Genomic DNA, 26,372 nt, shown 5'->3' with positions numbered 1-26,372 from the left:
GGGATCTCGAACCCCCCTGCTTGTTGAGGTAGAACATTGTAATGTTCATCTGGACAAGCAGGGAGCTGGTGCGGAATGAAGGCTGAAAGGCTTTCAGAGCCAAATGAACCGCTCGTAGCTGTAGTAAATTGATGTGGTATGTGGATTCCTTTGTGGACCACTTGCCTTGAATTTGAAGGTGGTCTGTATGTGCAGCCCAACCCAGCAGAGAGGCATCTGTTACTATGGTTTGTGTCGGTATCTCCTTGTGGAAGGGAATCCCTCGTAGGAGATTGCGGGGGGAACACCACCATCTGATGGACTGGAGGTCATGTTGTGACAGCTGAATTCTGTCCTCCCAATACCCGAGTCTCTGGTTCCATTGATCCTCCAGACATTTCTTGCAAGGGTCTCATGTGGAGACGTGTATTTGGAGTGAGGAAGATGCAGGATGCCATGGAGCCCAGAAGAGAGGAGACATTCCTCACCGTTGGTAAAGACATGGTCATGAGAGCCTGAGCCTACCGAAGGATCGATAAGCGTCATTCCTCCAATGGATACACGTTTGCCGTGCGAGTATCGATGGTTGCTCCCAGATATTGAAGACACTGGACAGGCGTCGAGACAGACTGTCTGATTGATGTGAAGACGATCGGAGGTCCAATTGAAGTGTAGTTGAGCCTCCTGACACGTGGATGCTTTGATCAGCCAGTCGTCTAAGTAAGGGTGGACAAACACCCTGTGCTTCCTCAGATAGACAGCAACTACTGCAATGCATTTTGAAAATGTCCTAGGAGCTGATTTCAGGCCGAATGAAAGTACACAGTATTGATAGTGGTTTTTCCCTAGTGTGAACCTCAGGAAATTACGATGCTTCCTGACTATGGGAAAGTGGAAGTATGCGTCTTGCAGATCTATTGAGCATAACCAATCCCACCGATGAATTTGAGGGTCGATTTGACGCAACGCTAACATTCAGAATTTTTCTCTCCGAATCCATTTGTTTGCGTGTCTTAAATCGAAAATGGGTCTGAACTCGTTCTTGTCTTTCTTTCAGACCAGAAAGAACCTTGAATACAGTCCTGTTCCCCGTTGTAAAGAAGGAACAAGCTCAATTGCCCTTTTTTGGAAGAGAGTGTCGGCCTCCAATTGCAACTGGCAACAGTTGGTATCGTGAGTGTGTTGGAGGGATCGATGGAGGAGGGCAGATAAAACATAGCGAGTAGCCACTGCAAACAATATTCAGAATCAGATTGTCCTTTTTTGCCACTCTGCCAGGAAATGTTGAATGCTTCCCCCCACCGGAGTAGGTAACAGAAGAGGGGGAAGAAAGGCTTTCGGGTTTAGAACCAGCAGGCACCTTATTCCCTTGTGCAGGATGCTGTCCTGACCTTCCTCAAGGTTGTCGTTTTTGGAACGGTTGGAACGACCGCTGGTACGATTGTTGTTGATTGGTCTGTTTGCCCTGATATCTCTGAAACCTCTGAGAAGACTACCAACGTTAAAAAGGGCAGAAAGATATGCGCTGTTCCTTAGGTTTTTCAAGACCTACGGCTTTCAAGGTCTCCATTTCCACCTTCATGCGGGTCATCTCCTCAACCGCATTAGAACCAAACAGTGTAGTTCCAGAAAAGGGCAGATACATGATGCGTTGTTGAGCTTCAGGCTTGAGAGAAGTAAGGCGAAGCCATGAATGCCTTCTGAGAGCTACTCCGTGGCAATATCCATGTGCAGATAGAAGTGATGTATCCTCCGCTGCACTAATCACTTGGTTAGAAACCATAAGTCCTTAATTCAGGATTTTGTTAAAATTCTCCCTCTTGTCCCAAGGCAGATGGTCTACGAACTGCTGAAGAGACAACCAACGGGACCGGTCATACCTCTCCAGCACTAGCTGCCTTCATTGTGGTAGCTGCTGTGTTGCATACCTTCCTCCCCAAATAATCTATTTTACGGCTCTCCTTATAAGGTAGAACTGTGGTATAAGGTAGAACTGTGGACGTTGGACCGTAGTATGCTGTTTCTTAGCTACCACAATAATGACAGAATCTGGGGTGGGGTCTGTGAGAAGTTCGCCTGGTATATCCTGTCCACTAGTTATAGTGGGCACCTTGCACCAGTCCAAACGACCCTTATTGATTAAAGACAACCTTTAATTAAAGCTATCCTAGTGGTAGCTATGGAGAGCAGCCTTCAGGCTAAGTCTCAAAGGAATGCAAAGCAGCTTGGTTTACCAGATTATAACCTCTTGAATGACTAAATGAAAGGAGAACCACACAATGTATATATATAAAATATATGTATGTTTTACTAAACACTCTCTACTAACCTCTTTATGAGATTAGAGAACAAGGCACACAATATTAATACACTAGAACTAGAACGACAGCAAATAGCACAATACACAGTGGGCCCCAGGCAGAAACCAGACCATATATTAAGAAAGTGGTGTAACAACCACGACTTGACTAGACACAGTGCCTAGAGCACGTAGAATCGCTGGGACCCCAAGGAACCACCCACGGTAGTGACACAGGGGACCCACGGGGGACATGTGCAGTGTGAGAACACAGCCGCGAGCTCCGTACAATCCTATGGGAAAGTCACGATTGGAATTTTAAAGCTTAAGGACACTTAGGAAAGGACTTGGAGCAAACCCTTTCAAACTTGGAAGGTTCTAAGGCCAGCACCCATGTGAGCACCAGAGTACTCGTGTTACATAACCCAGGGAAGCCGGGTGCATAGGTGTCAAATGGTGTCGGGAATCTTCATCGTTTTCAATGGCGTGATGCTGCAAAGTACTGCTGCCGTGAAGAGGAAAAGCGTCCGGTGTAATCCAAGCCTGGATTGGAGCTGAGATGAACCTGAAAGCAGAGGGGACAGAGTCCGGGTCACTTGCCAGTGACACGACAGACGAATACCCACCGATGCCGGGTGTTTCAGGTGCGATGAGGTGCAGCTTGACTCTGCAGCCACGGGGACCAGGAGACGTCCACGATGACAAAAGTCCGCAGGCAAGCTGTCCCACGAAGGATGTTGAGTGCTGGGGAGGTCAGTGTCCGGAATGGAGACCAACAAGCCTTGGCAACTGTAGGAGAGTAGGGTCTGCTTTCTATGTTCACCCCCACTTTTTGCTTTTGCTTCACTGGTTTTCGACTTAGATGTGGCTGTGGGCCTGCCAATCAGACCCGCAGCCCAGCTGTTCTCTCTCTAAATTCATACTATGTACTTTAGGTGCATAACCCAATTGGTAAGGATCACCTTATTGGCCCCTGTATAGTGTACCTTAGGTACCCAGGGCATAGGTGTACCCTAGGCCTACCAGGGGCTGCAGCATGTATTATGCCACCCCTGGCTGGCCTTCCATTATGACACAACTGGCTGATCTCTCAGCTGGGACAAGGTCGTGTAATCACCCCTTGCTTAGGTGTAGTATTCCTATACCTACCTTATATGTAGACACATGTGTACCTATTAGCCACTCCTATGACAGGCCTTAACAATCCTGGAGGAAGAGTGCTTGGTAACATGTGAGATGGTGCTCTAGCATGAGCTGAGCCTGTCTGCAGCTTTCGGAACCATGTCCTTATAGCTGTTCTATGATATAGCCTACCATATACTCTTAAAGTACCTTATAATCTTAAACGGTTATGGTAACTATGGTTTGGCTTTATCAAAACATGTCGTGTAAGGTGTCTAACACTTTGGAATAATACTCCCATACCATTTCTGGCAATGAGGACATTATTCCTCCCTTCTAGAGGGAAAAGACATGTTGAAACCTACTTACCCGGTTAAAGTTAACCAGAGCCCCAGCATCACAAAATGGATGCTGCTGCCACAGACACAAGTCTGACCTCCTGCTGCTGGGAGTCCTTCCAGCGAGGGAGGCTTGGACAATAGGTTTCCTGCCTTGGGAGGTGCGAGCACCACCCCAGACAGGACTTAGTGTTTTGAGGCAGGGAGGGATGAAAGAAACTAGACACTGCCTGGGGCACACAAGGTGTCCCATGCATAGTCCAGTTCAAACCGGCGCTGGGGCACTCCAGCCCCAGCTCTGGCGCGAAACTGGACAAAGGAAAGGGGGTGTAACCACTCCCCTTCCTGGTCCCACCCATTGGAGGGACCTTGCAGGTAGCCCAGCCCACTAGCCCAGTATATCAGTAGGTAGCTGAGCCCTGCAGAAATTAGATTATCCTGAATCTGCAACTTGAACAGAAACTCTGGACCTTCGACATTCGACCTCAGGAAGAAGACTGAAGAATCTCCCTTGTGGCCAAGGAGTGACCACCCTGGGCAACCAGGCACCATCCAGCGACCGCTGCTTGCTTTGCGACTGATCCTACGAGGGACGACTGCAGAGACTGACCAGCGCCGAGACTTCCAGACACCTCTGAACCAGATCCACCTCTACAGCGAAGCTGAGACCCGTGGAGGCGACGAGGGACGTGGGACCGGCGACTTGGGAAAAGTGGCTAGTACCTGACTAGCGCGACTTCTGAGGCTTCCTCGAGGCTGTGCTTGGGGAATTGAGAAGCCCCCATCCCGAGCACCATCTGCAAAGAAGATCAGCTCCCCACACTTCACGTGTTCTGCGTGGGGCCCTTCTGCACCTGAGTTGCTCGACGTGTTGTCCGGTTGCTGGCCCGTTGGCTAGTGACCTCTGCGACGACGAACCTTTGATTTCACCTTGCTGGTCCGGCTCCTCCAGACTGGCACCCGCTCCTCTGTGGAAGAGAAGCACCCCAGACCTTCCTGGTCTGCACCAGAAGCAAGTCCTCCATTCTGCGTGGGTTCCGCTTGCCAAGGCTTGTTGGGTCCTAACTCGACATCGACGCCGCCGACAGCAAGAGCCTTCGTGGGACAGCTCGCCTCCTGGTCCTGGTCGTCCGACGTCTCCTGGTACCCGTGGCTGCTACGACAAGCTTCACCTCTTCACCTGCATCTACACGACATCGCCTGGTTCCTTCCCGGCTCCTGGCTGGTGACCTAGACTCTGTCCCTTCTGCTTGCAGGTATCCTTCCTTCTTGATTCCTTCCTTGGGATCCACCGGACACTCTTCACTGACTGCCTGTCAGCAACGTTCCTCCAGGCATCCATAGGAGTCAACGACGAAACCCGACGCAAGTTCACACCTATGCACCCGCAGCCCGTGGGCTAGGTAACTTGAGTACTCCGGTGCTCACAAGGGTATTGACTATCCTAGGGTCTAGTTTCCAAGTCTCAAACTCCTAGCTATTCCAGAAGTGTCCTAAAACTGTTAATTTCTAATAACTAATATTTCTATAGACTTTTACGCATTACGCGTGAGTGTTTTCCCTCTGCACCTGAATCCCGTGGGCCTCCCACTTCCTAACCTTTGGTAGTATAGGTGTAGCCCCAGCGATTCCCTAGGCCTAGGCCTTTCCTGTGTTCGTGACAGTGGTTCTTATACCACTTACTTAGTATATCGTTTGCGTGGCCCCTAGGGCCTAACTGTATTACTTACCTGTGTGACTTAATGTATGCTTAAATAAGACTGTGTTGTACTTACCTCGAATCTCATAAAGAGTGCTGAGGGTTTGACTAGAATAAATACATTCTATTTTTATATATATCTGTTGTGGTGTCCTTTCATTTGGTATTCAAGGGATTACATATGGTATAACAGCTGGCTTCACATGCCATACAGAGTTTAGCCTAAGACTGCTCTTGTCCATGCTACCACTAGAATAGCTGGTCTATAAGGTTGACTTTACAACCAATCACCATAAGGGTTGTTTGGACTGATACAAGGTGTACACTAGAATTAGTGACATCATATATCAGGCCAACTTCTCACAGCAACTGCAACCCACTTGGTAAGAGAAAAGATGCTTCGGTGTGGACCAGCAAGGTCCTGTGGACTCCCCAAGCAATGGAGAGTCAGAGCACGTCTGGAGCAACCAGGAAAACCCACTGAAAGATAAAGTACCCTTCTCAGGGACCCACAGGTCAACGGACCAGGGATCACGAAGGGACCTCGAGAGGGATCACTAAATACCAGCCCACAGAACACTCGTGGAGTGTAGGCCAGTAAGCTTCGGTGGAATCACTGCTCGGGGTCTGGACTACAAGTAGCCCAAAGCACAGCCTCAGGGATCGCCAAAAAGCATATGCTGCTGCAAATGTGCACGGTGGCCCGGGGTTCGGGTTGCACGGTCCCCACGAGGGCTGCGGGTGTCAGGTTTGCTGATAGCACTGGTCAGCCTCGAGGAAGCTTAGGAACCCACCTCCTGTGTTGCAAAATCTTTGGCGTCCCTCAGGAGCTGCGTAGATGCAAACCGGTCAGATGAGTCTTTGGAGCCTGCATTGCAGGAGAGTAACTTCTTTACTCCAAGGGAGAGTCTTCGGTCATCCAATGTAGTGTAGATAGTTGAAGTACTTGGTTTCTGTAGGAGAGTTTCGTCCAGGTAAATCTAAAGTCCTGTAGCCAGGGGTTCCTACTTCATACCCAAGGAAGGGGTGGGACAAACTCTTGGAACCCACCTATGGGAGGGTCAGAACAGAGGGTGTGGCTCCACCCATGTCCTTCGTCCAGTTTCGCGCCAGAGCAGGGGCTGATAGCCCCTGCAACCGGTTTGAGCTGGACTATGCACAGGGACACCAAATGTGCCCCCAGTGCAGACATCAATGCACTCTCACAGTGCACCCAACCAGCCCCAATACACTAAAGCCTGTCTGGGAGGTGGTCACACCTCCCTGTGACAGGAAATCTATTGTCTAGGTGTCCCCTGCCGGAGTTTCGTTCAGCAGAAGGAGGGCAGACTCGTGTCTGTGGCTGGTAGCATCCATTTTGTGATGCCAGGGCTTGTAAAGCTAGTACCGGGTGTACCGGTGCTGTCATATTTCTCCCTCTAGTAGGGTGGAATCATACCTCCCACACCAGTTACTGGTGTGGAGGTATGATTCCAAGGTGTTTGACACCAAACACAACATGTTTCCATGCAGCCGTTTTAAAGTTAGCATTTACCGCAAGTTTATAATGCACTTAAGAGTATATGGAAGGCTGCATCACAAACAACCCCGGAACAGAGGTTCCGAAGGCTGCAGAGGGGCTCTGCTCATCCAGTTGCACCCTCTCACATAACACCCAGCACCCTGCCATTGATAAGGCCTGCCATAGGGATGACTGATAGGTTTATATGTGCAGTGATATGGATAGATATAGTGAACCTATATCTAAGTAAGGGGTGCATGCACCACCTTACACAGGCTGCTGTAGCAGACCTGTTGTATCATTTTGAATGGTCTCCCAGGGGTGGCATAATACATACTGCAGCCCCTGCGAGGCCTCTGGGGTACCTATGCCCTGGGTATATAGTATACCATATACTAGGGACTTATAAGGGTACCCCAAAATCCAATCTGGAGTGTACCTAAAGTACATGAACAACCAATTTAGCAGATAGAGTGGGGTCCTGATTAGCAGGATCCCAGTCACACTAAGTCGAAAACCAGCAAAACACCAGGCAAAAAGTGGGGGTAACCATGCAATCAGAATCCATTCTCCTACAGGGTCCGTCCGGAGGAATGTGGGATCCTGCTCAGGTGGACAATATTTCTTCTGTAACCTGGCACCAGAGGGAGCAAGGGACGAGAGGCTTGTCTTTGCTGGAGAGTCTCGAAAATTGCGGAAGTCGATGGCACCGGGGTGGACATTGGAATATTCAGTTTAGAGGCTCCTCGCACTAAAACCTCTTGAAAGGTGGTAATGTCGTCGATAGGAGACACCCATTGAGGAGAAGAATCCGAAAGTGTCAGCGAATATCTCCCAGTACTTGTTGAGGACGTGTCCCCGGTGTGTCGGGAGCGAGATCTCTCATAACGATGTTGGTGATGAGAGCGAGTGGAGGTACGTCGATGACTGCGAGATCGATCTCTCGCACAGGACCTAGATCTCTGTCTTCGAGGTGCAGTAGGCGTCGTGGGACGAGGAGCAGCATGCCCAAGAGGAGGCAAAGGAGGAGGTGGTGGTGGAGGAAGAGGAGGAGGTGGAGGCGACGGAGATGGAAGAGGCAGCGGAGGAGGAGGCGGCTGTTCCTCTGGTCGACGAGGAGAAGACTGAGGTGGTGTCCTCGTAGGGGAATATGTTTGTGAATATTCTGAATCCCAGGAATAAACCAATCTCCTCCTTTTACGAGCCGCCTGAAGTGAGGAAGGAGCCATAGAATCACTGCAAGATCTCTCTCTCGACGTCGATCTACCTGTCAACGGCGATCTTCGACGTCTTGTCGACCTGGAACTTTCTTTCGACGTCAAAAGGCTCAATGTTGATCGAGTCTGAGATCGGCGGTGTCGTCTCGGCGTAGACCGCCAGTCACTCTTCGACGTCGACAACCGGTGACTCTTCGACGCCGACCATCGGTGACTCCTCGATGGCAATCGTCGGTGTCTTCTCGACGGTGACCGTCGGTGCCTCGTCGACGTTGATCGGCGCCTCGTCGACGTTGATCGCGCAGATGCGTCGACGTTGAGCAAGGAAACAAAGTCTTCGACGGTGACCTCTGAGGTGAACCAGAAGGTCTCACCCTTGCTTCAGCCTCTCTCACCAATCTTCTCCTCAACGTGGAGCGTCAATGTCGTTTCAACTCAGAGGCCTGAGTCAACAGCGAACAGATCACCGCCATACCTGCCCACGACGTTGTTGTAGTCTTCGACGTCGACCGGGACCGAAGTCGTTTTTCAGCCCTTCTTCGTCTGGGGAGCACCCCCAGCAGCTGAAGACAGGTTTTGGTAGAGGACTGACCCTCTTCCCGCCCAGAAGTCCCACCTGTGGACTTTGTCTGCTGTTTTCTTCGGTCTTCCACACCCTGAAGCCGAATCTTCTCCCTGTCACGCAGGGTGCGCCTGAAAAAGGTTTTACATATGGGACAGGCATCAGGAACATGAGAAGCAGGCAGGCAAAGAATACACACTCTGTGAGAGTCAGATTTGTCCTTCTTTCTTCCACAGTCAGGATACTTGTCAAAAACTGTGGAATTTCTGTCAGAAAAAGACAGCAAGAGGAAAAGAAAGACCAAAGATGTCGAGTGAAACTGTAAAAATGTAAATTCGGAAGAGAATTTTGATGAAAAACACCAAATAGGTAGAACTCAATGCTCCAGGGTCCTGCTAACAGGAGCCGGAAAAAAAGAACTGAAGGAACTGCCACTGGCTTTGCATCATGGGATACTGGTGATCTCTGGAGACTCTTAAAGGCACGTGTCAATTTTCAGACATATAATGGCAGCCCATGGGGGCTTCTCTGTCCTACCCTTTCATCTCTTATCATGAAAAGAAAAGAAAAAAAAGAGTTTTGTGAAGGGAAGTTTTCTATATGTATTAACCTCCATAAATTGCGAAATTTAAAGTTGCTGGCTGTCTTTTTTCACTTCAAGATGAAGTAATGGCCAGTGTAGCCTAGTTAGTAAGGCTGCATTATTGTCTTTCTATCTCTTAAGTGTCTATGCAGGCCTACCCGAAGAAAGGCGAAAGATGACAACTTAAGAAGATATATCTAAGGAAGGGCTCCGGGGTCCCCGCACGTGGGCGGGACTATTCAAGTGCTTATGACTATACAAGGAGATCCCCTACAAGAGAAGCACCCATCTGTCTGAAGTGATCTCCCACCACTGGGGCAGATTGTGCTGGATTCAGCAACCAACTAGGTGGCCATGCTGGATCGAGGGCATATTAAAGAGGCTTTGACTGACAGACTGCTGGGCAGAGTGGGAGGACCTCTGGCTTTGGTTCCTTTGAGGCTTGTGGGAGCCACAGCCAAGGCCAAAAAGGGCTGTGTCTGCTGGATTTGGTGGCTAGGGGGAAATGGATGCAGCTGGTAGCCCCTACCATAGCCACAGGAGGGGTGGAAGAAGGAATGCAGCTGTTAAGGGGGTCACAGTGAACCCCAGCGACTGAGCAGTGGCCCTACTGTCCTTGAATCTTTCCAAGGTCGAATCCGCCCTAACGCCAAAGAGGCAAGACGCATCGAACATCATGCCCATAAGGAACGCCTATATCCATATAGGATGCCTGGACACCCCCGAAAAGCCAGTATTCCTCAATGAGGCGTGATGTTGGAGCACCACCGTGGAAGCAATGGCTCCGCCCAGTGAGTCGGTTGTATCTAACCCTCATCCAACGGTGAACTTCACTGCATCTCTCCAGTCAGCTCAGCAATAGCTTGGGAATGTATGGCCAAGGTCTCATCCGGGACCATAGGCAACGCTTGCGCAACCGCATCCCACATAGTATGGGAATAAAAAGCCCAATAAGCATGCAGTGTTCAGGGACCACAGTGGCAGGTTGGCAGAAGAGAAAGTTCTCTTGCCAAAGGTATCAAGCCTCTTGGATTTCCTATGGTATGGTGTGGTATTGAAAACACCAGGGATTTAGCCAAGAGGTTGAGGCCTGGGTCACCAGGCTCTTAGGGGTGAAGTGCTGGGAGAGGAAGGCTGGGCCCCCAGGAGTGGGGTGATGGTGACGAGCAATGACTCTGTGACCTCAGCTGCCTTCTCCAGACCACCATCGCAAAACAAAAAACCCTACCTCTGTAGCCACTGTGGAAAGAGAAAGGAGGTCAGTTTCTGGTGAGGTGTCCAGACCACTGGCATCTGCCAGGTCCTCGTACCAGTTCTCATCAGCCATGGACTCTGCTAAGGGGTCAGAGTAGCCATAGGGATCCTCAGATCTCCTTCATTTATGTTCCTCAGAGAGCCCTTAAGGGACATAGGACTCCATTTGTAATTCAGGTCGTGTGGGCTTGGTTGACACTGGAGTTAGGTATTGCTGATGGATGCCGGCAGCGCAAAGAACGGCGCCACTGAAACTATCCCTGGAGGAGCTTGTGAAGCTGCGGTAGGGGCCAATCCGGATACACCAACAGATCCTTAGGGGGCGACAGGCCCCAATTGAAGACATTCCCAAATCCATGGGGCCTGAAGGCACTACAGAGGCATTCGGCAGCCTCATAGAACTCACGGAGTTGGGCGGGAGTCTCTCCATCAAGCGTGGCGCGGACCCAGTTTCCGACACCATCTGCACAGGAACAACCTGAGAGGGGGCCCGGATTAGTGGAGTCGTTCTCTTGCGTCGTGTGAAGAATGGGAGCGATGCAGAGAAGTAAAAGAGCGCTTTGACTTCATGGACTTCTTCTTGTAGGACATAACTGAAGAAGATTGGAAGCATGACGAAGACCAATGTGTGCGACTCCAAGAGCAGTCCTGAGAACTCCAACGCGAACAGGACCTGGAATGGAGCGGATTCGCATAGCAAGCAGCCAAGATCCTTATGGCCCACTAGCATATGACCGTGGGGTTCATCATCTTGCACTCTGCACACGACGCAAAGTCGTGGTCCCTCTCCAGGCACCACAGTCACACCAAGTGGTGGTCCATCACCGACTTCTGTCGACGACAGGCTCTACAAAGCTTGAACCCGGTGGGTTTATTTGGAGGCATTCAAGGAAAGACACACTAGACTTCAACAAAATGCGATAAAATTCCAGTCCAAAAGTGACTGAAGGGAGCTTGTCCGGATCTGTGCTGATCGCGTGAAAAAGTAGGTACTGAGGTCAGCGCACTGGAATGGTGCCTATAGAGGCACTGCGCACGTCACTTCCGGTGCAGATAATGCCATCAACACCAAGTGAAGTCGAACAACCCTACCTACTAGCGTGCAAGGGGACTGCTTAAAAATGTCCAGATCCAGTCTGACACCTGGTAAACATTCTAAGGTAAGGAATATGCGGCTTGAAGGCTATAGCAGAGCATGCTTGTACTGCAGAGCACTGCTCTATCTTTGTACTGTACCCTTCCCAGGAATACATACATCCAGTGCACCACTCCTACGCTGCGCAGCATTCTACATCAAACGGATGCAGGCCAAGCGTAAACTAAGCACACAGCAGTGGAACTTTTTTTAAAGGGTGAGTGAGTCTGTAGGCCTCACTCCAGTGATACAGGGTAAAAAAGTATTGTTCACTTCTGATCAATACACAAAACGCTGCCACCACCCCACTTGTTCAACTTAACTCTTGGTGAAAGCGATAGCTTTAACCACTTTAAGGGTAGTGCTTTGGGCAACCCTCCCGGGCCATCAAGACAACAATCCGTGAGACAGGCCTATGTCATGGCACACACGCATAATCCGTGTTTGCCTATGACAAAAAAATCAGCATTAGGGATCCAGACAACAGTACAGTTGGGCACTCAAGGCAGGGATACACATCTTTTACCATGCCGAGGACTTTTCTGACTCAACAAATAGCCACAACTTAATCAATGTCTGGAGCAGTGCTTGGTGTATACTTGTTTTTGTAATTTTGTGTATTTTTTTAGGTTCAAATCATAGAAATTGCTTAGGTCGGGGTTCACCGGCTTCCAATAATGACTCAGTGGGTGTCTCTAGATTCCAGTAATGATTCAGTGAGGGTCCACAGAAGGCAAAAGGTTAAGAACTGCATGTCTAGAGCACTGTAATAATGCAATGGGATCAACGTTAGTTCAAATGGGCCTGTCACGATATGCATTTACCACATAACACAAAGGGAGAGATGGATGTGCACCACCACACAACCTCCACAGTGATCAAGGAAATATCAAAGGTATGCTGGCTAATTGTATAAGGTTAATGGAAGCCCATCCCACTTCATTTATGAGTAACCTTGAAAAACGCCCAGTTGGGGTTACAAGGGGATCTACCTCAGACCTAGAGTGCCAAGAGATTGGATGAGGAAGCCTTACCCACTACTTGTGACATGTTTCATCATAGGCGACCTTATTCCCCCCTGGTAACATCGTACAACCAGGGCACACTCAACCTCAACAAGAGGGAGTTCTGGATAAAAAACGAACTCGACAAGACAGGATCCAAACAATCTAAAAATAACGTATGGTAAATCCAGGGTAATACCTTTATTAATGGGTACCCTTAGGTACAACTAAAACCAACAAATTGGGATGGTGAGTAGGTACAATCACCCACCAATCCATATTAAGCCAATATGTTTCTGCCCAAATGCATGCCAGTACTGGTCAGGGGCATTCGTCAGGGCCAAAGGGGGATCATTCTCTCTCGATCAATCAACCAATCAAGATTTCTAAAGCGTGGCTAATCCCCTGATAGTGTATCCAGGCGCTTCCAGGTCCCAGAGACTTATTCGAACAGCCAAGTCCTGAGGGCCATTCAGAATCCCGGAAGTGATGTGATGGCTCAGAGTTGCATGGGGAGGCTGTTCCAGGTCTTTGCTGCGATGTGGGAGAAGGAGCATCCTCCATTTCTGCTTCGGAAGATGTGGGGAGTATGAGCAACTGAAAGGGAGACAGAGCCTAGTCTTCTCGGCAGCTGGTGGAAGATCAGGCAATGGCTAATGTAGGTGGGTCCGTGGTTGTGTAGAGCCTTGTGTGCGTGGGTCAGAAGCTTTAACTGGCATCTCTTCTGTACGGGGAGCCAGTGGAGTTGCCTGGGGTGTGATGTGAGTTCGTAGGAGAAAGCCAAGAATGAGTCTGGCTGCGGCATTCTTTATTGTCTGTAGGAGGTGTGGCACAGCACAGGGCTTGCGGTTCGATCCCCGGTGCCAGCGGCAGCTCAGCATTATGTGACTCTGGGCAATAGTTCACTTAATCTCCCCAACGGCCCCCACCGCCTGGATACCCTTAGGGGTGATAAGTCACGCTTTACAAACATTGGATTTAGATTCTTACATAGAGGGCGTTACCCTAGTCCATTCTGGTAATGAGGGTCTGTGCCACAGTGTATCTTGTGTGTTGGGGTAGCCACTTGAAGGTCTTACGAAGCATGCGCTGAGTGAGAAAGGAGGCGGAGGAGATGGCGTTGAGCTGTGCTTTCATGGTGCCCTTGTTGTCAATGATGATTCTGAGGTTTCTAACGTGGTCGGAGGGAGTGGGTTCAGGTCATAGGTCTGACAGCTACCAGGAGTCGCTCCAGGTGTTGCTGTTTTTGACAAAGATCAGTACTTTTGTCTTGTCTCAGTTCAGCTGCAGGAAGTTGTTCTTCATTCAGTCGACTACGCTTATCATGCATCTGTGGAAATTGGTTCTGGTCATGGTGGGATCGACAGTGAGTGAGAGTATGAGTTGGGTGTCATCTACAAAGGCAATTATGTCGAGACCGTAGGATCTGACAATGTTGGCCACGGGGTCATATAGGCGTTGAAGAGCATAGGGCTGAGGGATGAACCCTTGAGGAGACCACAGGTGATCTCCTTCGGTTCGGAGGTGGATCCTTGGGTTCTTCCGGTGAGGAAGGAATTGACCATCTGAGTGCGTCTCTTTGGATACCGATGTGGTGAAGTCTTTCGATCAGCGTGTAGTGGGATACTGGAGGATGCCAAGATGTCAAGGAGAATCAGAGCTTCTGTTTATTCTCGGTCGAGGAGGGTTTGGATGTCGCCGGTGGCTGCGATCAGGACGGTTTTGGTGCTGTGATTGCCGCAGAAGCCGGATTGGGAGGGGTTGAGTAGCTGGTTCTGCTCCAGGTGTATCACAAGTTGCCTGTTGATGATCTTTTCCACTACCTTCGCTGGGAATGGGAGCAGGGAGATTAACTGGTAGGTTTTGAGTTCGCTGGGGTCGGCGGAGGATTTTTTGAGTAGTGGTTTGACTTTGGCATGTTTCCGGGCATTGGGAAACGTTGTGGAGGTGATAGAGGTGGTGAGCAAGGTGGTGAGTTCCTGGCTGATCCTTTGGTTTCTGAGGTTGAAGATGTGGTGCGGCCATGGATCTGTGGGAACTACCGAGTGGATGCAATTCTTGGTGGAGTGGTGACCTGGGTGGAGAGGAGGTTGCAGGTGGTCAGTCTGTGGTTCATGTCAGTTATAGTGGTGGTGTATGTCAAGGAAGTCCGCGGGTGTGGGTTAGGGTTCAAAGTTTCTATATATGGTTGAGATCTTGTCCTGGAAGAGGTTGTTTATCTTGTTGCACAGCTCCTGTGAGGGTGTGATGTTTTCGCTTACAGCCGGCTTAGAGAATTCCTTAACAATGTTGAAAAATCCTTGGTGTTGTTGATGCTGGTTTTAATGCATGCGGCTACGATTGTCTTCTGTGTTGGCCTCAGCAGGCGGTGGTAGAGATTGAGGGAGATCTTGAAGGCTGCCCTGTCAGAGGTGTCCTTGCTGGCACGCCATCTTCTCTCCAGGTGTTTGCTGTCTTATTTTGCTGTTCTGAGTTTGTGGGTGTACCAGCTGGCCTTTATGGAGAATTTTCTCTGGATATTGCTCTTGATTGGGACGATTCTGTAGGGGCAATTGGTGATCCAAGTGTTAAAGTTCTTCATGCCCTGTTGGTGGAGGTAGAGGAGATAGAGGTGTTGAGGGTGTCTATCCAGCTGGTCTCCGAGATTTTGTTCCACATCCGATGGGGGTGCTGGTCGTCTTGGGGGTGGCGGTGTGGGGGCTAAAGATGCTGAAGTGATTAGCCAATGTGAGTTCTGTGACATGGCTGTATTTGACACAGTTGATGGGAGGTGAAAATGGGGCCAAGCATGTGTCCTGCAGTGTGTGTAAGGTTGTGGACTATCTGGGTCAATCCGAGACTACTCATACTGTCGAGGAGGTGTGCAGTGTTGTTGTCGTTGGGATTGTCGATGTGGAAGTTTAGGTCACCGAGGAAGATGTAGTCCTTGGAGTGTAAGGCTAGGGGAACAATAGATGGTGTTGCAGAAGCTGGAGCATGAGTCTGGGGGTCGGTATGGGGGAGTGTCTCTGATGGTTGTCTTGTCATCCGTGTGGAGCTTGAAGTTGAGAGGTTTCATGGGGGTGGTAGTTTTGTCTTTGGTGGTGGTGCACTGTATGGTCTCTTTGTGAATGATGGTTGTTCCTCCTCCCAGCTTGTTGGTGCGGTCCTGGTGAGTGATTTTATATCCGTTGGGAAGCAATGTCTGGGGCATATGAGGGGTTGAGCCAGATCCTGGTGTGAAAGACGATGTCGGGTGACTATGGCGATGAGGTCCCATAAATCGGTGGAATGCTTGCATGGTGAGAGTGTGTTAAGAAGGGCATATGCGAGATGGTGTTTTTGTTCAGGTGGTGTCTCTGATGTGTTCAGGTGGGCTGTTCGGTGGACTGGTGTGTGTGTGTGCTATGGCAGGTGAAGTGGCAGTGGGTGCAGGTGAAAGGTCCTCTCATGGAGCATGGGTGGGCCCTGTGGCAGTGTTTGTTGCGGCGTCTGGGTTAGAGGGTGTAGAGCTCAGTGATGGTGCATCTTTGGGAGGAGGGAGGGCCAGCGGTCATGGTGCTGGGCGTGGTCCAGTCTTGGATGTGAGCAGACATGCTTGCCTTTGGCTGTAGCGCTGCAGCCTGCATTAAATAGGTCCTGGTCTGGGCAGCACTTCTGTTGGTGGGAAAAACGGTGAGTGGGAAAATCCAGGCGGGAAAACTTGGGCATCGGCAGTGCCACTGTATCAGTCTGGAACAAGCAGGAACAGGTCTATTCCTCACACTAAAAGGGCATGGGTAAAGTGCAGAGTTGTCCAAACGTGAATCCTACCTTCACAACACTGATCCGCTAACACTTGGGGCCTAGAGCTTTGTTGTCTGGTAAGAGGTGGTATGCTCTGTAGTCACACACTGGTCAAGAGATATAGAGATTAGACACCTAGGTGGATGAAGTCACCGATGATGACACATGTTACAGGTAGTGGGTGAGGCTTCCTCATCCAATCTAATCTCCACTCTAAGGCTGAGGTCAAGCAGTGGCTGCGCCTCCACTAAGGCAGAGGAGCTTTGCCCCACTGCATTGAAGCAGAAAAAGGAGAAAATAAAATGACAATAACGTAATGTTATTATCATTTTATTTCGTCCTCCTGCTACGGCAGCTTGCGTGAGGGGGCGGAGCTGACAGAGCAGCCGAGGAGTGGTTTTCCCCCACTCCTAAGTGCGCAATGACTGCTTAGACGGCCTCTCGGGTCGCCCAAAACAATCATGCACACTTTCCCTGTTCTCCATGCAGGCTGCATTAAAGCCTACGTGGAGAACACACCCACTCCTCCAGCCTCTGGCTGAGCGCCGTGTCACAGTGCTCAGACTAATTACAGCATTGCAGCGCTGCGATTGGCTGCGGGGAGCGTGCTTCCTGTTTCTCCCAAGAAGCCAGGAATAGGACGCAGGAGAGGTGGCGGTGGTGGCCGGCGGGAGGTAAGTGATTTTTTTTTACCTAATTCCCCTGCCCCACTGCTGTTTCCAGGTAGCAGCCACGACTGTGACCAAGTGGGGTATTTTCAAGGTCTGCTCATGAATGAAGTGGTATGGGCTTACATTAGCCTCATACTATAAGCCTTTGAACCTTTGATGTGGTTGCGATATGCATTTACGCTGCCAGATGATATCCTATGTAATGCTGCGTTTCCTTTTTTACTACTTGACAGTAAAAGTAAACTTTTGAATGTGTTCTTCTAAGAACTGTCCTTTTCACTAAATGTGATCTAGTTCACCAGCAGAGTTATTGCCCACCCTTCCTCTGTGAGTCATTGATGCCCCTCTTTATTCTTTGCTCTAAATTCTCGTCGGATCCTTGCTATCAGACTTTCTTCTCATCCTAATTTCCCCAACTTAGCATTATGCTTGCAGGGCCCGTGAGAAGATAAAGCAAGAGTACACAATCGTAACTAAATTTGAGGAATAATGGGCACTGCCAATGAAGTTAGGCATTGTGCTGTGACTCACAGCAGAGTCAAACTGTAATTTACAAAGACTGAAAACAAACCACCCAACAAATTCCCCCTTTTGGTCACAAAAGAATGCGTACATACCGCACAATGTATGAGACAGCTGGGTTTTACCAGTTCGGAATTCTAGAAATGAAGAGAACAGTAGTTTAGTGCTTGGAACACAGAGCATAATAACACCTTAGGCAAAGTGTGACACAAAATGTCGTTCATCCTAGCCTTATTCCAGGCAAAGTTACTAGTTACAGATAATGCCTTGTCAAAATGATGAGTATTCAAGACAAGGCTAAAATCACACAGACTGTTATTGTGTTAGTTATTATTTTTTTCTCTGATCTAGTGGTTAAGTAAAGTTAGAGACTGTAAGATACACAGATGTTCACAAATGTAATGTGTGTTTAGGACAGTACAAACTTTATCACAATAGACCACATAGTTTTAGATCAGCAAGGCAGGGCTCTCACGTCAAGGCGCTAAATACAGGAGTACAAGATACCTCATGTAAGAAGAGCCAGGATGTTTCAGTCTTGTTAATATTAACGAGAAGAATCACAGAGCTCATGGTCAATGGGACAGGCTGGTCCATTCTTGATGGAATAAGGAGTACACAGTTCCAGGCGACTAGGAAAAATCTCTCAAGTACTAGCAATAAAGGCAAGGGAGCAGATAGATCAATATTTAGTTCAAGAGGATAGGAAGTTTGCTTCCTGTACTTGGGGACAGGAGAGAACAAAGCCCAACATCACCAGGACAAGACAGTCCAGTTTTGGTATTAACGGAAATGGAGCACAAGGTTCCAGGGCACTAAGAAAGGCTGCCTAGGTATTAAAGGCATACCAAGAAGCGGGCTAGAAGTCAGTATAGACAAGGCCTTAGAGTCGAGGGGTATTTTAGGCCCCATATTAGATAGACATGTTTCTTGGCTTTTCTTTAAAGAACTACGTCCCTAATTCCCCCCTGCGGATGACTCACCACCAAAGGTTTCAGTAATTGCCATGCTTTCAATTCCTCCACCTAACAGTTTGCTGAAAAACAAAAAAGATAAAAGTCTGAGCCCTGCAATTTATAAGTCAGTGAGTACCTGGAATTTACAAGCTTAGTTTTAATGTACACTGAAGAGATGGGTGAGGCAAAAGGGTTTCCAAGTGAACTAGAGGCTGGTACACAAAACAAATCCACATGGGGCAGGCAAGGAAAAGGGTAAAAACAATGAGCTACTCAAACTCCTGGCTGCCAGTCGTGATGTGAAACACCATCTTCCTCTTCTCGCTGTACTCGAAGGCTGTCAAAAACCCAGGTTCCTATGAAACAAATTTGAAAATGAAGGGATTATTAATTATGGTATGAATGCTTATTATGTTACACAGTATAACAGTGCTTTAACATGTATTGGAGTTTGCACTCCTCAGCTCTTCTTGCGGCTGTGGGATGAAACGTATATGATCACTTGTTTCTAAAGAAGAGGCTCTTCCATCAGCCTTCCCACTTCACCGAGGGTTTTCAATATTTATTTATACCTCCATATGAGGTGGTACTGGATTTTCTCAAAACCAAGCACATTAGGTTAGGACACTTTCCAGGAGATGCATATCATTTTATTTTTTAACAATTAACAGTGCCAAATATTTTTATACACTGCAGATATGGGGAAAGCAATATGCTCAGCCAAGGTATTCCCTTCAACGCTAGGTATGCCAACATTGGTGTATTAAACACACTGACGATTTAGTGTTGCTGGATTGCACATCATCTGGGCTTCAGTGGGCCAATGATGTACTTGGGAGACACGATAAAGCGACATATCTGCAAATTAATTTGGGCAGGACCAACATAGTGGTCTTTGGCTGCAGTCCCAATAAAAACATACATTACCAATTCCAGGAACTAAAGGTGATCTGAGCCAGGTATTAGAATTATTTGGTGTTCTTGTTTTATGACGGATGGGGCTCTAAAAAGTCACTTTAAACCCCTAAAAATAAATAGTCATTCCTTTTCTATGCTAAGACAAGCAGTCGTCAAAGTCCAAAAATGCCCAAACTGGTACTATTTTCCTTCGACTGTTCATGCCCAAATTCATCTGGAATTTGATTTGACAAGCAACCATTCTAATTTAAAGGTACATTTCAGAAGTTAAGATAAGATCAGCCAAGACAGAGTCGGTTAAAGGCTATTATGAAAGCAGATCTGCACTAAGATTAAGGATTCTGATAACCCTTTGTCAATGCAGTGAGTAATTAGCAATCTGGCGTTAAAAAAGAGTATGGGAGGACAGAATTCCATGATAGCTTTAAATAAATATTATATAGCGATTCAAGCAGAAGAGATTTGAGATGGATTTTGAGCATTTTGGTAGATGGAAGCAGTCGGCAGCCTTTCTGCCTTCTATGCTATCAGTACTACATAGCAATACCTATATACCTATAAGTAAATCTTTCAAGGTCTACTCTGGATTGTTTTCTCAAAAGACGCTTCTTACAAATACCCTTGACTGGGATAAAAAGGAGCTTTCATGGATCCTTGATAGGGGAAAAACGCGTGTGAGATATGCATTCTACACGTTTCAGGTTAGTTTAAGACCTGGCACTCAGCCCGGATAAGGAATGTGCAGACCACTTTCCTGTCACTTGTAGTTTGGACATTCCGTTACGCCTTATTAAAGAGCCTTGAAGCATATCATCCCAGAATGGTTCTAGATTCATTTACGTTTTTGGTTACAGCCATGAATCACTGAGCTACTCTTAGCAAAGGGAGGAGAGAGAGGTGTGCTATTAGAACAGTAAGATCAGAGTTAATTTGGCATAGTGTTTGCTTGGGATGTCATGCCCGCAGAACAAAAACTGTTTAATGAATGAGAACGTACTTTCCATGGTATTTTCATATATTGCATTGTACTTTGTGGTGTTATTATAAGAACACGAAATTAATCAAGATATACCGTGATGAAGTAATGTTTAATTTATGTGAATGATGACCAAGAGAGTTCGATTTTTGATTAGATGAAGGTGTAAAACAAAGTATACCATTTTAAGATTCTATGGTTTTATTTAATAATATTTATTTGACCTTCATTTAGTCCTCACCTCGTCCTGCCAGAAGATAAAACTAACCTCATGTGCCAAATGACACACACACAAATGCCACTCTATTATCATTTATTAAACAAAAGAATCTGACAAACATTCGGTAGCCTCGTATGAAGATATGAGAATCCCTTCTGATTCATTAATGTGTAGAACAGCCTTTAACAGCAATAACGTGAAGGAAGTGTGTCCTGTAAGAGCTTACCGGCCTCTCAAATTACCTGGGAGGAATTCTTGTACGTCCTCCTTAAAAGACTGCTTAAATTCAGCGATGCTTAAGTGCATTTGTTTATTCACAGCTCTCTGTACGCGACTACAAAATAGGCCCAAATCATCATCAATCCACCATGATGCCTGATAGTTAGTATTAGGTTCTTGGGGTTATATGAGGTGTTTGTCAAACAAGTGATTATGCATGACAGCAATACAAATCCATTTTGGCCTCATCTGTTCAGAGCATTGTTTCAGAGGTATTGTGATATATTCAGGAGCTTATGCAAACCTAAGCCACTCTGCTATGCTCTTCTAGGTGAAAAATGTGTTATGCCCCATTAACTCCACATGCTTGAATCGTTTCCCATTGACAGGCTGGGAATGGCTGGTAAGTGTAAACAGCAGTAAACATTGTTTAAATGCCCATAGACTTCAACAACAGTGTATATTTAATAGCACATTCACCTCATTTGAAGCAACCCAAACTTCAGTCAATGAGTGGACGTGCTGAGCTGTCTTATTCCCCCTAGATGTCAACATAGCTCTGATTCTATGTCAGGAACACAGAGGCGAGGATTAGGCCTTAACTTTCTTCTTTTTATTCACAGCAGCCAGTCAAACATTATAAAACATCTCAGAAGACTTTGGGGCATTTATATGAAAAATCCTTTTTGCGAGTCCTTAATAGCGATTTTTTGGGAATCGCTATTAAGGACTCGCAAAATGCAATGTATGTAGGAATCGCAATAATAATTGCGATTCCTACATATTCCTTAATTGCGCCTCACAATTTGCGAATCGCAATTAAGGAATATTGTCCCATTAATTCCAATGGGTCTAGAGGCCCATAGGATTGATTGGGAAGGCATTCGCAATTTGCGAGTACCCATTAGGTACTCGCAAATTGCGAATGCAATTTCAAGGGTGCAAGGGTATCAAAAGGACACCCTGTTGCACCCCCTGAAATATGTATATGTTCACATGTGGCGCACATATATATCCTAAGGACATGTATGAGCGCCACATGGCACTTTGAAAAAAGCAAAAAAGTGCATTTTTCAAAGAAATTGCAAAATACCACCAACTTGAAATTGGTGGTAATTTGAGATTTCTTAAGCCAAAATCGCACAACTTGGGTGCTTCCGATTTGCATTTAAGGAATTGCAATTTGTGATTCCTTAAATGCATTCACAAAATAGGGAATCGCCAATTTTGCAATTCCCTATTTTGCGAGAGCCTTCAGGGATGATACATCCCAAAAGGTTTTTTCCCGTTCGCAAATGGGCCGATCCTGAGAATCTGCCCGTGTGCGAATGGGAAAAGGGCTTGATACATATGCCCCCTAGTTTCCCATGACGCTACGGAAACCACGAAGTAACAACAGAAAACAACTATCCAATCAGGAGTGAATAGTCCCTGTAACTGCTATCGTCCTTCCTCTAACGGCCTCTTTCTTCTGCAGCTGCACCCGCATCAAGAATAAGTACGGGACACAGTGAATGAATGTGAATTAAATAGTTTTATAGAGTGCGCATTACTCAAAAGTGTCTTAGCGCTAGGCGGATCAAGAGCCAAGGAAGGAAAAGAGAAAGCAGCAAGCAGGATTAAGTCTGGGTGACTGTTTTTTGCAGTGGGAAATAGCCAGGTCCTTAACTGCTTTCTGAATACTGCAGGCTGGTTTGTGACAGGAGGGCAAAATTTCCATAGCTTTCCCCCCAGGAAGGTAAATGTTCTACTGCCCCAGTTTACTCGTTTGATTCTGGGGATCAGGACCATGTGTGCCGTGCTAGATCTGAGGGTTTTATTGGGCGCTTACCAGGTAAATCGTTCCTGAAAATAGGACGGACCGGTACAATGAAGAGCCTTATGCATTAGGCACAGAGCCTTAAATGAGATTCTCTTCTCCAGCGGTAGCCAGTGAAGGCCGTGCAATAGGTGAGATACTAGTTTGAACTTTGGGATTCTCAAAAAGGTTCTTGCTACCGCATTCTGTAAGGACTGCCATTATTTAATCAGGTATTTCGAGGCGCCTAGATCAAAGGAATTTCAGTAGCCCATTTTGGATTCTATGAGGGCCAACATTACAGTCTTCTGTAAGTTCGTCAGAATGAACAGGAGAATTTTTTTGGGAACTGGTAACATAAAACAACCACCAGAGGTCACTGCATTGATTTGAGCAGAGAAACATAGTTTGGTGTCAAAGATGACTCCCAAGTTTTTTGCCTTCTGCGCTAGCTGGGGAAGGTTACCCACCTCCTGGGGCCACCAGGATGCATTCCAGAAAGAGGTCTCCTTCCCAAAGAGCAACACCTCTGTTTTTTCCAAATTCAATTTGAGACCGTTATTCTGCATCCAACTTGCAACTGCAGCCATACATCTGCAGAAACTGTTCGCATCATTCTCAACCTGAGACGAGACGAATACCACTACCTGTGTGTCATCCGCAGGGAGAAGGGGCTGGACGTTGCATCTCCCATCTCAACCCACTGCTTTCTGTTTTCAAGAAATGAGCTCAGCAGAGTTAGTGCAGTGCTCCTAAAGCCTAAGGAGTGCAAAAGTTTCGTAAGGAGTGCATGGTGGACCATATCAAAGGCGGCAGAGAGATCTAGTAGGATTAATGCAGCTCTGCCGCCCTTGTCCGCCTTAACTCTAATTTCCTCAGATGCGGCCACCAGTGCGGACTCTGTGCAGTGGTTAGCTCTAAACCCGTATTCAGCGGAGTCCAGCAATTGATGGGTGTCCAGGAACGTTAGGATTTCCTCGTTCATGGCCTTCTCTAACACCTTAGCAGGGAACGGAAGTCGGGAAACTGTCCACCAGCTTGGGGTCTATGGAGTGTTTCTTCACCAGAGGAAGAATAGAGGCTTTTTTGTACAGGTGTTTGGGTAATGCCCGAACTCAGTACCAGGTTTAGTAGATCTTTGAGTGGCCCAGCCCCCTGACTAGCCAGCTTGTTGATGATCAATGGAGGGCAAGGTTCAGGGGGGCTCCAGACTTGATGGAGCTCATGAGACTGATTGTTTTATCCCACGAGAGAGGGGAGAACTTCTCAAAGGTGGGAGGTGCCTCACGCCCAGTGGATATACCACAGTTCGTGGCCTCATCCGGATTGATAATAAGGTCAGTACTAGGTGACTTTTGAGAGAAAACCTGAAAAATAGAGTTGACCTTGAATTGGAATAAATCTGCTAACTTATTGCAGAAAGATTCGTCGGGATAAAGGAGTTGCTGTTGTTCAATTTGGACAAGTTTTTGACCGTTTTAAAAAGTTCTCTGGAAGAATTTGCTGCTAGTCTAATTTTTCCTGTAAAAAAGTTTGTTTTTTTGGCATTAATGAGCTCTTTATACTCTGCAAGAGTTTTTTTAATATGCGTTTTTTTTCCTGGGAGAATAGTCTAACCTCCAAATGCGCTCTTCGCGCCTGCACTTAAGCTGTGCTGGTTTTAGCTCCTGTGAGAACCATGGAGCAGATACATTTTTCCTATGGCTCTTCAGCTTTTTCTCAGGCACCACTTTGATGCATGCCATATCCATCCAGCGGGTGTAACTAATTGCTGCATCGTCAACATCCATGACAGAAGCAGGAACAGATTTGGAGAAGGCCTCCTGTAGAGCATCCACCTTAATATCCTTCCAAGGCCGGTACTTGATAATTCTAGCTGTGCTGTTCGGTTCAGCTCTATTGCACTGGGTCGTGATTGAAAAGAAGATGGCCTTGTTTTCCAACCATGGGAGTGGAACGATCTTGTCTATGTCTAGTTCGGCGTTATTTGTGAAGATACCATCTAGTGTATGGTTAGCTGTGTGAGTAAGTACTCCAATTTGTTGGGGTAGGTTGAAGTTATTGAAAGTGTCCACCAGGTGTCCTGTATCTGCATTCGAGGACAACTCTAGGTGAAAGTTGAAGTCCCCTACCACTTAAAAATTTGCATACATTATGCCAGATTCCATAAAGGATTGTATTTTGTCAACAAAGCCCATTCTTGGGCCGGAAGGCCGATAGACTAGCAATCCTTGAAATGTATAGGATTTGTTTAGATTAATACTGAACCTAAGTGTTTCACAATCTAGAAGAGGCACCGGTGTGAAACTAGCCTCAAATGAGTTGCAATAGACAATCGCTACCCCCCCCCCCTTTTGTCTATTCTATCTAGCATTTCAATGTTGAAACCGCACGGGACATCAGCCTTGATGTCTGGGTCAGACATACTATCTACCCAGGTCTCGGTTAGGAAAGTAATGTCCAGATCATGGCGGGTCATAAGATCTGCAAATTCAAGGTTTATTCTTCAGGGCTGAGGGCCCCCTGCCCTCTTTGGATGGCAAGGTGGCAGCCATTCCCGAGATAGATACTCATATGGCAACTTTTTTGACCAAGTACATAAACGACCTGAAGAAAGGCATCGACCGCTTTTGGTGGTCGTGCCAAGATCAGCTTTTAGACATCAAGGGCCACTGGTAAAGATTTTTGATGTGGCGGAGGATGCCAAGGCCTCCGGGGCCCTCATTTCACTGGATGTCCTTTCCAACTGGGCACATCGAGCTATTACATTTCTTGGCAATGCCAATTGCGCCATTTCCACGTAAAGGCAAGGGTCACTGCTTATCAAGCTCGACCCCAAGATAGGTGAATTGGCCACGTCTGAGGCTGGTCAAGTAGCTCAGGGCGGTCTCTTCGGAGACCCGTTTGCAAAGGAACTTAGTAAGTTTGTTTCTACTTTTAATTCCCTGGACAAAGCACAGTCAACGGTAGAACGTATCTTTAATGCACGTGTTTTCGCCGGGGCCAGCCATGGTAGGGGGCGCTTGGCTGGCCGTTCCTCTTAACCAGCCTCCGGCAGAGGACAGTCCTCCCAGAGAGGGCAGTGGCAAGACTCTTCATGTTTCAGATTCTACCCAACCAGGGGTAAACCACGCCACAGAGGACAGCGCGTGTTATATCCATCTTCTCCAATGGTGGATGGTGAGATCTTTAATCATCTCATGCTCTCGCTTGGGGAGACGACTAGTGCACTTCATAGACAACTGGCGGGCCCTTACGACCAGTGCCTGGGTGCTTCAGAAGGTGCAGGGGTTTCAGGTGGAGTTCTATGGGTCACCAGTTCAACGATCCCCTCGCACAATCTTCTTCTCTGGTCAGGAAGCCCTCCTGGTCCAGCGAGAGGTGCAAGATCTTTTGACCAAAGGGACGATTTGTTGATCTTCCCCCCACCCCACAGGGTTCTTGAGCAATCTGTTCCAGGTACAGAAACAGTACGGAGGTCAGCAACCGGTGATAAACCTCCGGGAGTTCAACGAGTGGCTGGTGTACCGCCACTTCAAAATGAAGGCAATACATCTGCTCCACGACTTCCTTCGTCCCAATGACTGGATGGTTCGGCTGGACCTCAAAGATGCATATCTTACGGTCCCAATTT

The 26,372-nt window shown here is 47.6% G+C and overlaps 1 protein-coding gene across 1 annotated transcript in view; it reads right to left on the bottom strand.

Annotated features, from left to right (window-relative positions):
- The window catches only part of DMC1 (DNA meiotic recombinase 1), a 703,667-nt gene that overhangs the window by 504,577 nt on the left and 172,718 nt on the right, over positions 1 to 26,372 (bottom strand). Inside the window, exons 4-6 of the mRNA XM_085600074.1 lie at positions 18,881 to 18,963; positions 18,635 to 18,687; positions 17,747 to 17,788 (exon numbers count right to left, since the gene is read on the bottom strand). Coding sequence (XP_085456200.1) covers positions 17,747 to 17,788; positions 18,635 to 18,687; positions 18,881 to 18,963 — 178 coding nt within the window. The remainder of the gene's footprint in view (positions 1 to 17,746; positions 17,789 to 18,634; positions 18,688 to 18,880; positions 18,964 to 26,372) is intronic.

This window comes from Triturus cristatus, chromosome 4_2 (assembly GCF_964204655.1).
Source record: "Triturus cristatus chromosome 4_2, aTriCri1.1, whole genome shotgun sequence".
Classification (NCBI taxonomy): Eukaryota; Metazoa; Chordata; class Amphibia; order Caudata; family Salamandridae; genus Triturus; species Triturus cristatus.
This window is presented reverse-complemented; position numbering and strand designations above follow the sequence as displayed.